The 12,833-nt window shown below is 32.6% G+C and overlaps 1 protein-coding gene across 3 annotated transcripts in view; it reads left to right on the top strand.

Moving 5' to 3' along the window:
- The window catches only part of KIFAP3 (kinesin associated protein 3), a 144,637-nt gene that overhangs the window by 99,723 nt on the left and 32,081 nt on the right, over window positions 1-12,833 (top strand). For all 3 annotated transcript variants that reach the window (XM_012444618.2, XM_012444619.3, XM_064370723.1), the window contains exon 18: window positions 5,903-6,092. In XM_012444618.2, the coding sequence (XP_012300041.1) occupies window positions 5,903-6,092 (190 nt within the window). The remainder of the gene's footprint in view (window positions 1-5,902; window positions 6,093-12,833) is intronic.

Genomic DNA, 12,833 nt, shown 5'->3' with positions numbered 1-12,833 from the left:
TTTAAATACACAACAAACTCGAGTCTTAATTGGCATGCAAGTTGGATGTGGGCATTCGAGTCTCAAAGCCAGGACACCAGGGTGTACTCTTTGTGAAAAAAAGTACTTCAAAAATAAAGAAAACACTATATTCCTAGAGTATTTTCACAGAGGGTTGATGGGTTTTGATGACACACCTTGGCTGTGATTCAGCTGTGACATCCTTGAATTCTCAGCATTATATAGCAAAACAATGCTATCTCATTTAATTCTAACTAATGTTTACTACTAAAGAAAAAAGAAAAGTAAAAATATTTTAATGAATATTGTTTTCCTTATGGCATATTTTATTCTAAGATGCTTTATTTGGTAAACAGTTGAAAATCTGAGGCAACATTATCACAAACTAGAGAAAACTTCTATGGCACAAGTACAATATCTTAATAATGTTTCATACTTAGCCAGTAAATTTTTTAAACACATATTTTTAAATATTTTCCAAAGTTATCCATTAATATTGGAGTTAAGAAAGTCTTTGAAAACTGGTGGGATATAGTAGTTATTGTGGTTCTATCTTGCTAAAGTTTTTATAGGTATTTTTCCTGTAATTTTCAATTTCCAATAATGAAAATGTTACTTTTATAATCATGAAACTCCAAATATTATTTCAAAGTTATGTTATGACTCTTTAAGACTTTAAATGGAAAAACTTTTAGGGCTTTGATAGGGTTAAGCCAAGGTGTGTTTTTTTTTTGTTTGTTTGTTTGTTTTTGTGGCCTTTTTCTGACTATGATGTATAACAAAGAATCATACAAACATATTTAATTTCAAGGCTACCTCTTATTAAAACTCTGCTTGCCAATGTAGTAGATTCATCATGGTACGATTCTGGAATCGTTGGATCTTTTGCAAGATATAATTTTCTATACCTTAAATACACAGTTGGTGTAGAATAACATTCTATGTCGTATTTCCTGAGAGAAGAGCTGTTTTGCTTCTTTTTAGAGCTGAGAAAATAACTATAGTGTTTTTATTGTGATCCTGAAAACAATAATGCATGTTAATTAGTAAGTTAGTCATAGAAATTAAACCTATTAGTTTATAGTACAAAATGCTTAAAAGTTAGAATAAAGTTATTTTAAGTAAGAAAATGACAGTGCAATCTATATCATTGCTACTATACTTTTTAGGCTTATAATGTTAAGAGATGCACTGGTACTATACAATAATTCAGTCAAAAACTGATAAAAGAGAGAAGGTGAAAATTTTAAAGGAATGCATAAAGGCAGTCATTACATTTGGTGCTAAGTTCTGTGCTAACTCACTGCCTTAGAAAATCACTTTTAACAAGAAATTATCAAAAGTTAGCCATGGATGCTTGTGGATATTTTTGGGTTGTGTGTTTGGACTTTTGTCAAATAGAGTTGATAATCTCTTTTTAAACTGAGCCTTGTATGTGTAAACTTATTAATACGAATATTGATGTGAGCGCATAAGGTGATAAGAATGCTAAAGTTAGAAGGGCAATTGTTTATGAAGAAACTTCTTTGTTACATATTTTTACATTTATTAGATATATGTTTGTTATTGTTAAATTAGGATAATCTTAAAAGAGGATGTGAGATGGTAACTTGGAGGAAGCAGGATTTTGTTTGTTTTTGCAAAGCATTAATTACTAGGCTAAATACATTTTGTGGAAATGTAGTTTAAGGATTTTTTTAATTTTAAATATTACCTACCTTTGTAACATTTCACAGGTGTTAGTAGTAGGAGTCAAGTTTCACTCTTAGTGGAAGAGCAGACCCCATATTTTATATGCTTTGGGCACTTGACTGAATTTTAACTCCTGTTCTTACCCTAGGAATGAATATGCTTGAAATTTAAATTATAAAAAAAATCATCAGATTGTATGATTGTTCCTTTTCCTTGAATGAATACCTCTTCATTCAGATAATTCAATCAGATTTAAATTTTTCTACCAAAATGAAAAATTAGGTTTATGCCTCTTCCCAAGTGAAACAAGCTACTATTCTTAAAAGAAACAATAACATTCAAATTAGTTCTGTATTTAATATGGACTTACTAGGATTTCTAGTATTTTATAAACCATATTCTGAGAGTTTTGGAAAACTGTAACCAACATACTTTTTAGAAAAAAAAAAAGCCAATTAGTATGGAGAATTTCTTGTCCACAATGTCATTTTGCTTTTTATTTATGTATTAAATGTTTTTCCCCAATGGATATAATAAATTTATCCATTCTTTCTACTGTATGGTTATGTGATCACTCTTTGTAAATTATTTGGCCATTCCTAACATGACGGTTTCTTTCTGCAGCTAACTTTAATTCAGCACATACACAGAACCACACATGGCAACAAAAAGTGTACTCTTGCAAAGTTATATGACTCTAAAAGAGATTCACAGTTATATTTAGTATTTGGGCTAAATTACTTTGAAGCTAATCATATGCCTATATTACATAATGAGGCCTCACTTGGTATTTTATTTAATTTTGGAAACCCAAAGTGAATCACCAAAATCTGCAGCCAACAAAACTGCTTGTAACAACATCTCTGTGCATATTATTTTTCAACTCTGTCTTTCCCCAATACCCTCCCAAGTATGGCCAGCTCAGTAAGTGCATGACTGAGAATACCATGGGATAATATAGTTACCAGACCAGAAGCTACTTCTTCCCATATCACTGCTTGCTTACAAAATCTTAGAGCAGAAAGTTGACCCTGGAGGCTATTAGTTATATTCTCATTCAATGAAGAATCCATTCTGCAGTAACCCTGACAAATGTTCATTTATCCTCTGTTTAACTGCCTCTTCCACATTGCTGGCCTGAGGTTTGCAGTGCTGTAGTAGCCACAGCCAGCTGTGTACCCTGGATCAAGTTACTTCAGTGTTCTGGGCCTCATTTTCTCATTTGTAAAATGTTAATAATTATAGTACTTATTTCAGAGAGCTGTTACTTGAATTAGTTAAAGTAATTTATTTAGTGTTCTCATTATAAGTTATCTAAATGCTTTGTATGTATTATCTCATTTTGGCAGAACAATTTGTGTGTGATCAGTGGTTGTATAAATTACCATCACATTTAGTCATTGTGACTACATTAATAATACTAAGGAAGTATGGCATTTAGATTTATTATTTGTATCTGAATAGTCAGTTTCAAGTATAGTTTAGTAATATAGATGTAACTGGGGTAAAGATCTCCAGTTGTTTAATTATTAAAATTCTATCAGTTGAATAAATATAGTTCTTAATTTTATGCAACTTAATTTTAAATAATAATATTAGGGAATAGATTGATGACTAATAGAAATGTTAATAGATAACTATTAGAAAATAAGTCCTGGCCGGATGCCATGGCTCACACCTGTAATCCCAGCATTTTGGGAGGCTGAGGCAGTTGGATTACCTGAGGTCAGGAGTTCAAGACCAGCCTGGTCAACAGCTGAAATCCCATCTCTACCAAAAATACAAAAATTAGCCAGGTGATGGTGGCAGGCACCTGTAATCCCAGCTGTTTGGGAAGCTGGGGCAAGAATCACTTTAACCTAGGAGGCAGAGGTCGCAATGAGCTGAGATTGTGCCACTGCACTCCAGCATGGGGGACAGTGAGACTCTGTCTCAAAAAAACAAAAAGGAAAAAGAAAAAAGTCCCATTATTGGATATATACCCAAAGGAATATACATTGTTCTACCATAAAGAGACATGCACGTGCATGTTCATTGCAGCACTGTTCACAATCAGTGAAGACATGTAATCAACCTAAATGCCCATCAGCAGTAGACTGGCTAAAGAAAATGTTGTACATATACACCATGGACTATTATACAGCCATAAAAAAGAACGATATCATGTCCTTTGCAGCAACATGGATGGAGCTGGAGGCCATTATCCTAAGTAAACTACAAAGGAACAGAAAATCAAATGCCACATGTTCTCACTTATAATTGGGTGCTAAATATTGAGTACACATGGACACAAGGGAACAACAAACATGAGGATCTATTTAAGGGTGGAGGGTGGGAGGAGAGTGAGGACTGAAAAACTATCTATTGAGTACTATGCTTATTACCTGGGTAACAATCTGTACACCAAACCCCATGACACATAGTTTAACTGTATAACAAACCTGCATATGTATCCTTGAACCTAAAATAAAAATAAAAAAGAAAACAAAGTTCATAATTTGGTAGCAAAATTGTCAGTACCGATACTACAGTCAAAAAATACCCTCTACCTTCTCCAACTTCAGTTGAAAGGGAGCATCTATATGTTTTTTAAATATGCAGTATAGAACACACAGTCTGACAACTGACACTGCTGGGATTTGCTGATAATGTGAAACTTAAAATTGAACAAGTTAAACTTGTAACAAGAAAATTACAATAATAATTACATTTATTATAAAATTTCAGATTTTATTTTTATATCCCAGAAATGTATTCTGTGATAGCCATTTTGATTTGAGTCTCAGCTTGAGTTGAAAATTGCCCAGCATTTAACCAAAATATGTGTTTAGTCTACCTCTTAATTTTTGTGTTTGCCTTAATAGTGCTATTACCCTGCATTCCTCTAACTCCTTTTTAGACAGCTGTAACCAAATGTGTTTAAAGATATGACAGGAATATAAAACCAGGAACAGTAACAATGACATAAAATATCTGAAGCCTTTTATTTTCTATCCTGCTGTCATTTCTGTTACCGATTATTAAATCAATACATTAATCAGAAGTAGCTGCAGCCTATGGGACAAGTAGAAGATGGAGAAGTTCTGGCTGGAGGTTACAGTAATTTGCCTATTTGTCCTTCAGAACCATTCACCAAGAACTTTGTCTCTGACAAGTGTTACAGATACACCTGTCAGTGAATAACCCAGTCTTGCTCCACAGGAGTTTATGATTAAAACAAGAAACATTTAAATAAATAATTACAACTAAGTAAGACAAGATCATTAATTTGTGGTTGGAACAAAAATTCAATTCTGTTATTTGTTTTCTGTAGTAAACCATTTTAGAAGCTAAAGCAATAGTTGAATAGTACTTTCCCCCAATGTTATCTAATGTTATCTTGACTAAAAGATATAGCAAAATATGTCATTTTATGCTAACTGCCTGTCATTAGTGCCACAAATGCAGTTGACTCTTGAACAACACAGGTGTTAGGGGACCGTTCCCACACACAGTTGAAAATCCATGTATAACTTTGCACTCCCCCAAAACTTAAACTAATAGCCTACTGTTAAATGGAAGCCTTACTAATAGCATAAACAATTAATGCATATTTTGTATATGTATTATATACTGTATTCTTACAATAAAGTAAGCTAGAAAAAGGAATATTTTTAAGAAAATCATAAGGAAAAGAAACTATATTTACTGTTCACCAAGTGGAAGTGAATCATCATAAAGATCTTCATCCTCATTGTCTTCACATTGAATAGGCTGAGAAGAAAGAAGAGGAGGGCTTGATTTTGCTTTCTCAGAGGTGGCAGAGGTGGAGCAAAAATCCATATATAAGTGGAACTGTGCAATTGAAATCCATTTTGTTCTAAGATCAATTTTAATTATAGTCACAAGAACTCTTTAGAAACTGAAGCCTTACTGCTTGCTTAAATTCTGGAAATATTTACGTAATATTAAATAACAATTTATGAAATTTAAACTTTTCTAGTGTTTGCCATTGCCATTAGTGATTGGTAATCCAAACAAAGACTTCTTTATGTATGTATTTGCTTTTTGTTGGCTATTATATAAAATAATTCTGAGCAGGTATTTTTAATGCTGCCGCTGGCCCAATGAAGGACCCCCCCCAAAATTCTCAAGAGATAAAAATATGGCTATCTGAGTGCCAAGTGAGTTAGCTTATATATAATAACAGTTGACTGTTTATTTTCAATAGGAATATGATGAAGAATGGGCTAAGAAAATTCAGAGTGAAAAGTTTCGCTGGCATAACTCTCAGTGGCTGGAGATGGTAGAGAGTCGTCAGATGGATGAGAGTGAGCAGTACTTGTATGGTGATGATCGAATTGAGCCATACATTCATGAAGGAGATATTCTTGAAAGACCTGACCTTTTCTACAACTCAGGTGATAACCAAAGTGAAAATAAACAATTTACATGCTATGAATAGAGATTTTAGTCTTCCAGCCTTGCACATTCCCAAGCTTAATAAGCACTTCTTTTAGTTTATGAATGGTCTTCTAATGATTTTAGTTGTAACATCTATATACAATAAGCAAACCTATTAACTTACCATTATTTTTTTCCAAGTTAGTCTTTGATGTAATCTCCATAAAAGGCTGTAGGCAGGAAAACTAACTGTTCTTAGAAGTTTATTACTTGCTAGAATGTGTAACTTAAATGGACAACTTCAAGATTTCTGACTTCTGTTCAAAAATGTAATATTCATTTTTCTTAGGCATTTACTAAATGCATAATTTATTGATTTATCTTTCATTTTCCAAGGTATTTAATCTTAACAATTTAATTTTGCCATGGTTTTGCTTTAGTTTCAAACTACCAAACTCTATATGGTAGATTTGGGAAAGATTTAGATACTTGCTAGCAATTGTTTATTCTTTCTAAACTATGCTAATGTTTTCAAGGTAAAATTTAATGTTTACATAAATCTGACGTATATTATAACCTTGTTGATTCTGCAATACTACCTTTTTCCAAGGATGAGTTGACACAAAGATTGGTAAGTTTTTGCATATTCTAGCTTTTACTGTTTTGTACCATTGCCAACATTAATGTGACTTCATTGAAGTCATTTTGTTGAGGAGAGAAAGGAAAGGATTTCGATAATAATTAAGATCTATAGCAAGTTGAAGATAAAAAGCATTAAAGTGATTATATCTGAATTAGTGACTCACCTTTTTTTCTACTATGTATTTCTACTATGTATTTAGTGTTCACAAATACGTTCTCTAAAAATTTTGTATATTGTCTCATTTTATCTGAACAATTTGTGTGTGATCAATGATTGAATGATTATGTAAATTACTATTACATCTGATCACTGTACTCACATTAATAATACCACTCATATTTTCATTCATGTTGTTTTCTTAATTGTGTATTGTGCAAATTTTCCATGGATATTATGTATTATTTTTGTATTTGGTATACTTAAATCATGGAAAATTTATGCTCTACTTTGAAAATTAAATAGTTTTCTTCCTAACTTAAAATTGAACTTTACAGTAGTTATAAAATACTGCTTTGTGTTTCAAACCAGAAGGAATAGATCATTAATTTCAACCAAACAGAATTTTTTAGTTCGGTAATAGCAAGCAGCTGTTCCTTACATATTCAGTATTCATGAAGTAAGATGATGTAAAATATATGTGATATGAATTTTTTTGTTAATAGAAATCAGAATATTCTTGGAATCAAGTTTCTTGCTTTGAAGGTTGATAGCTGCCTTTCATAATGAATCAATTACCAGTTTCTAAAACCAGATAAAACTATTAACCACCTCAGTATTCATCATTGTTGTTTTAATACAATTAAAATTTCAGAACAGATTTCTAAAAAGTTATACCACATTTCCAAAATTAAATTAACCTCTTAAAGTGAAAATCCTAAATATTTTTCTGATACTTTATAATTAAAATTATATATAAGTAAACTTACACTTTTGTGAGAAAACAATTACATATATTTTCATACACCAAAACTTAGAAACATTTAGATTTTTTTTGTATCTATAGCCTGATGATATATGATAGACATTTGACAGTAGATATTACATGCTGTGAGTCTCAAAATAAAGTTCTTATAGCAAGCAATTTTTTTCAGTTTAGTAATTATTTTACTTACATCATTTTCCATGAATAGTCCATGGACTAAATGAGTCTCAGTAGCATTTCTTGATGTGTCTCATGGAAATCTAGATAGTATCAGCCTCCCTTCCTTTATTGTGTATAATTGTATCATCAGAAAACATCAGATAAATTTGTAGTACTGCAGATTTGTTTGAGTACCTGAGCCATGTTTTTAAGCCTCTGAAAATTTAGGCTCCTTCTGATAAGAGCAGCTTTAGTAGATTTTCAGCCACAGAGGTTAAACTTAGTGGCTCATAATTCCCTGCGTCTTACCTTTTACTTTAAAATGAAATAGCATCTGCCATTTCCTAGTCATTAGTATCACTCTCTGTATTTTCAGACTATTTAATAGTTAAATGTATATGATTCTTCTGTGTTTTAAAAAAACAACCTTTGTATTGTCATGTGAAATACAAAACAAGCATCTCCTTTAGTTACAATATTTTTTCCTTAGTCTAAAATTATTGTGGTTGTAGTCACTAATTAATTTCCTTTGCTATCATGAAAATGAAGCTGTTTGCCTTAGTATTTTTACCCATAGAGGAAATATTTTGTCATTTACAAAGCTGCATTGCTACTACATATATCTAAATGACTTTTTATTTTTTAATTGTACTTCATTAATTGTAGTGAATCTTATTCTTAGTATGTGAATATATTCTTGGAATATGAAGCTTAAAATGGTTGGTTCTGTCTCAGGAATATTGTAAAAACCATAGATTTCATTTACCTATGTATTTCTGTGATGCGTCTTATAAAGTAGAGCCAAATAAATTATTAATAAGATTTAGCATTTTAGTTCTTTTTCTCATTTTCTACACTGGTGACATCTATTTTCTCCTATATAGTCACAGTTTCACCTTTAGCTAGTTTACCAAAGAGCTCAACATTATATTTTAATTTGACTTTAAAAAATAAAAAGAGGTCAGACATGGTGGCTCATACCTCTAATGCCAGCACTTTGGGAGGCCAAAGCCAGGGGGGTTACTTGAGACCAGGAGTTCAAGACTAGCTTGGGCAACACAGTGAGACTATCTCTACCAAAGAAAAAAAGAAAAAGAAAAGAAAAAGAAATTAGTCCCAGCTACTCAGGAGGCTGAGGTGAGGGGATCACTTGAGTCTTAAGAGCTCTGGGTTATAGTGAGCTATGCCAATCAGGTGTCCACACTAAGTTCAGCATCAGTATGGTGACCTTCTGGGAGTTGGAGACCACCAGACTGCCTAAGGAGGGGTGAACTGGCCCAGATCCAAAAGTGATTAAGTTAAAACTCCCATGCTGATCAGTAGTGAGATCATGCCTGTGAATAGCCACTGCATTCCAACCTGGGCAAATTATTAATAGCAAGACCCTGTCTCTTTAAGAAAAAAAGTTGGCTAGGTGCAGTGGCTCATGTTTGTAATTCCAGCACTTTGGGTGGCCAAGGCAAATAGATCACTTGAGTTCAGGAGTTCGAGACCAGCCTGGCCAACATGGTGAAACCCCATCTCTACTGAAAATACAAAAATTAGCCAGATATGGTGGCACACTCCCATAATCCCAGCTACTCAGGAGGCTGAGGCAGGAGAATCGCTAGAACCCAGGAGGCAGAGGTTGCAGTGAACTGAGATTGTACCACTGCATACCAGCCTGGGCAACAAAACAAGAAAGACTCTATCTCAAAAAAAAAAAAAAGAAAGAAAGAAAGAAAAATAGTTAAAAAAGAAGAAGAAGAACTGTATTTCAGTAGCAATATATGATATACAAGATAATATATAAGAAGATACTGAGTTTTTATTTTTTTTATTCACAATGTTTATAAGCCAGTTTTTTAAACTGGCTTTCAGAAATCAGAAAGTTGATAAATTATCTATGTTGACAACAGATTTGCTTTGGTTTCATCATTGTTCCAGTATATACTCTGTTTTGTTCATAACTGTCTTTGTCATTTACTTGGGGCATCTCAGAAAGGTGTGCTTTATAACTGTGTTCTAAAAGGTTTTATATAATTAATGTAAATGTGTATAATACTCTATAGCTTACAGAGCGTTCTGGTGTATATCTGTGTTTTCTGTTTGTTCTCTGGTCATTGAAATGTTACATGAAATACTTTAGTTCATTGTTAGTATCTTTGAAACAAGTTTAGAGTAGGAATATAAGATGCTCCTAGATTTATTTGGAAAATAAAGCAGAAACTATGATTCTTTTTTAGTATTTCCCTGAAAGAATTAATTTTGGATGAACAATATTAAGAAAAAATAGATATTTCCAAAGAAGATTAGGTGCTTGAGATATGAGGCTTTCATGGAATTTTTATACGTCATTCTAGTAAAGAAAGATTACTCATATGTCAGTGCTGCCTAACTTTTGTCAAGCCATAAAGGGCGCTGTAGAAGCTGCAGTTTACTGAATCAACCACAGTGATTAAAATCAATTAAAAATGAAGTTGGGCACCGTAGCTCACACCCATACTTCCAGCACTTTGGGAGGCTGAGGCAGGAGGATCACTTGATGCCAGAAGTTCAAGACCAATGTGAGCAATACCCTGTCTCTACAACAAATTTTTAAAATTAGCCAGATGTGGTGCTACACCTGCCTGTAGTCCCAGCTACTCAGGAGCATCACTATTTGAACACAGGAGTTTGAGGCTACAGTGAGCTATGATTGTACCACTCCACTCCAGCCTGAGCAACAGAGCAAGACCCTGTGCCTTAAAAAAGAAATAAAAAGAACTTCAGAAGTATAAATTTACTCTTTATTTAATTCACATAAGAGTAGACTTACTATATTATTAAACTAGTTGTATTCTGAGTTTATTAAATTTCTGGCTGAATCTTTAAAGTAAAAAATTTTTAATTTGATCTCCATTTGATGATCGCCCAGTTTCTAGTGCCCTGTATTCTGTTTATTCTTTTACTACTCATTATTCCCTTTGAAGACAATAGGCATTCTGAATCAAAAATAAGATGTTGAAAATTTGGTCAGATTTTTACTTAATTTCTTCCTAATCTGGATCACTTCACTATGACATATTTTATAAATATAAACTTTTTTACATAATTCAGGTATCTTTTCATTTGGCTTTATTTATGTCTGAAATATTTCTGAGTGTTAAATTCTTTTGTTTTACTGGCATGCTGAATATCTTCGCGTGCATTTTCCACGTGGGGCATACGTTTTATTTTGGCATTTTACTTAGCTTTGTTCCTCTAATATTGGCAGGTTTCTTAAACTCCGATTCTCAATTCTTTGGTTTTAATTTAACAGAGGAATTTGTTGATTTTTGTGTTCTTACCCCTGTTAGTTTTAGCCACTTTCACAAAATCCTAGCCATTTTTAAAACATTTACTATATAAAATCACAAATTTTTATATGGCTAGAATCCATATAAAATTGATTTTTTTTAAAGTTGCTTTACTGTCAGTCTGTGGTGTCTTGGCATTTTCCATGATTTTTTTTTTTTTTTTTGTAACTTTTCAGTGTTTAGCTGGCCTTTTTTTGATTTATAGAAACTTTAACTTCTAGTGGACATAAAAACAGGATTAAATATTACTGGCACTTTTAGTAGAAACTCAAGCAATCTCTTAAGTATTTTAAAGTTAGTAAAGTAATAGGACAAATACCAAAGGTGTCTATTACTGATTAAACAATTAAAACATAATATGTTATTAATATGTGATGAGTAACAAATGGATATATGTATCAAATGAGTAGTATGGGAGTCTTATGGAAATACAAATTACCCCCATTTAATTCCTTTGCTAACTCTATTACTTAGTTATACCATTCATTCAATTTTTAAGACCCTTACTCCTCAAGCAGATTTCGTTTAAACCTTACCTATCTTTCCATACTCAAATCTGTTACACTTCTGCCTCCTCCCCTCGCAAGTAGAATTTTCTAACCCCTCTATAGCTGTTACTGCCTCCACACTCATTTGGTACTTATATCCATTCCTTCTGTATATCGTTATAAACTACATTTTTAATTGCATCTTAAGTGTTTGTCTTATATTTCACCTGAACTAAAATTCTTAAAAACAGAGATTATGTGTTATAATTTTATATATTTCCCACAGGACCTAGCATAGTGTTACTATGCATGTGCTAAGTATAAAATAATCATTTAGTGATTGAATAATTTGCCTATACTGTGTGCCAAATGTATAAACACTGTGGTGGGTGTGACCTAGCTAATGTTTATCTGCAGGCCACTCAACAACCCAGCATACTTTTAGCAAAGGAAACTTTGAAAGGCCTCAAAGCTATCCAAATAGTTATTACAAAAGCCATGTACTAACGTTTTGTTCTATGCATTGAACAGCTCTGAAGCCATCATTTAGATCTTTTTTTCCCTCAAATTCTTTTTATTCTTAACTTATTTGTAATTCTATAAAAAATAGGTTATCTAGATTCTTAGATCGGAACAAATGAGAAAGTAGTATAACTCTATAATCAGGAAAAAAATCATAACAAATACTTAAATTTAGGAAAACCATTTTGTAAGCAAAGAAAAATGACTCAAAAAGTATACCAGTGTAGAGCTATTTAGCATAGGTAATCAAATATATCTCTAAACCCTAGGGACTGTAAATATTTAATATTTATAATGAATATTGAATAATCAATAAATATTTAGTATATCATTTTAAGAATATAGGCGTTGAACAGTGAGAACACATGGACACAGGGAGGGTAGCATCACACACTGGGGTCTGTTGGTGGGGGCTAGGGGAGAAACAGCAGGGGGTGGGGAGGTTGGGGAGAGATAACATGGCTAGAAATGCCAGATATAGGTGATGGGGGGATGGAGGCAGCAAACCACCTTGCCATATATGTACCTGTGCAACAGTCCTGCATGATCTGTACATGTACCCCAGAACCTAAAGTACAATAAATAAAATAAAGAATATAGGGTGTGTAAACTATATGAAGATTTCTAATGTAAGTTTGTGCGTGTGTTTTAATGTTTGGCACTTAAACTGTCAAGTGTTGCTTTTTTAGAAATTCACTTATTTGAGA

The sequence above is a fragment of the Aotus nancymaae genome, unplaced genomic scaffold, assembly GCF_030222135.1.
Source record: "Aotus nancymaae isolate 86718 unplaced genomic scaffold, 86718_ANA_hifiasm-v0.15.2.pri h1tg000108l, whole genome shotgun sequence".
Taxonomy (NCBI): domain Eukaryota; kingdom Metazoa; phylum Chordata; class Mammalia; order Primates; family Aotidae; genus Aotus; species Aotus nancymaae.
The sequence above is the reverse complement of the archived record's forward strand: the minus strand, read 5'-3'. Positions and strand labels throughout refer to the sequence as shown.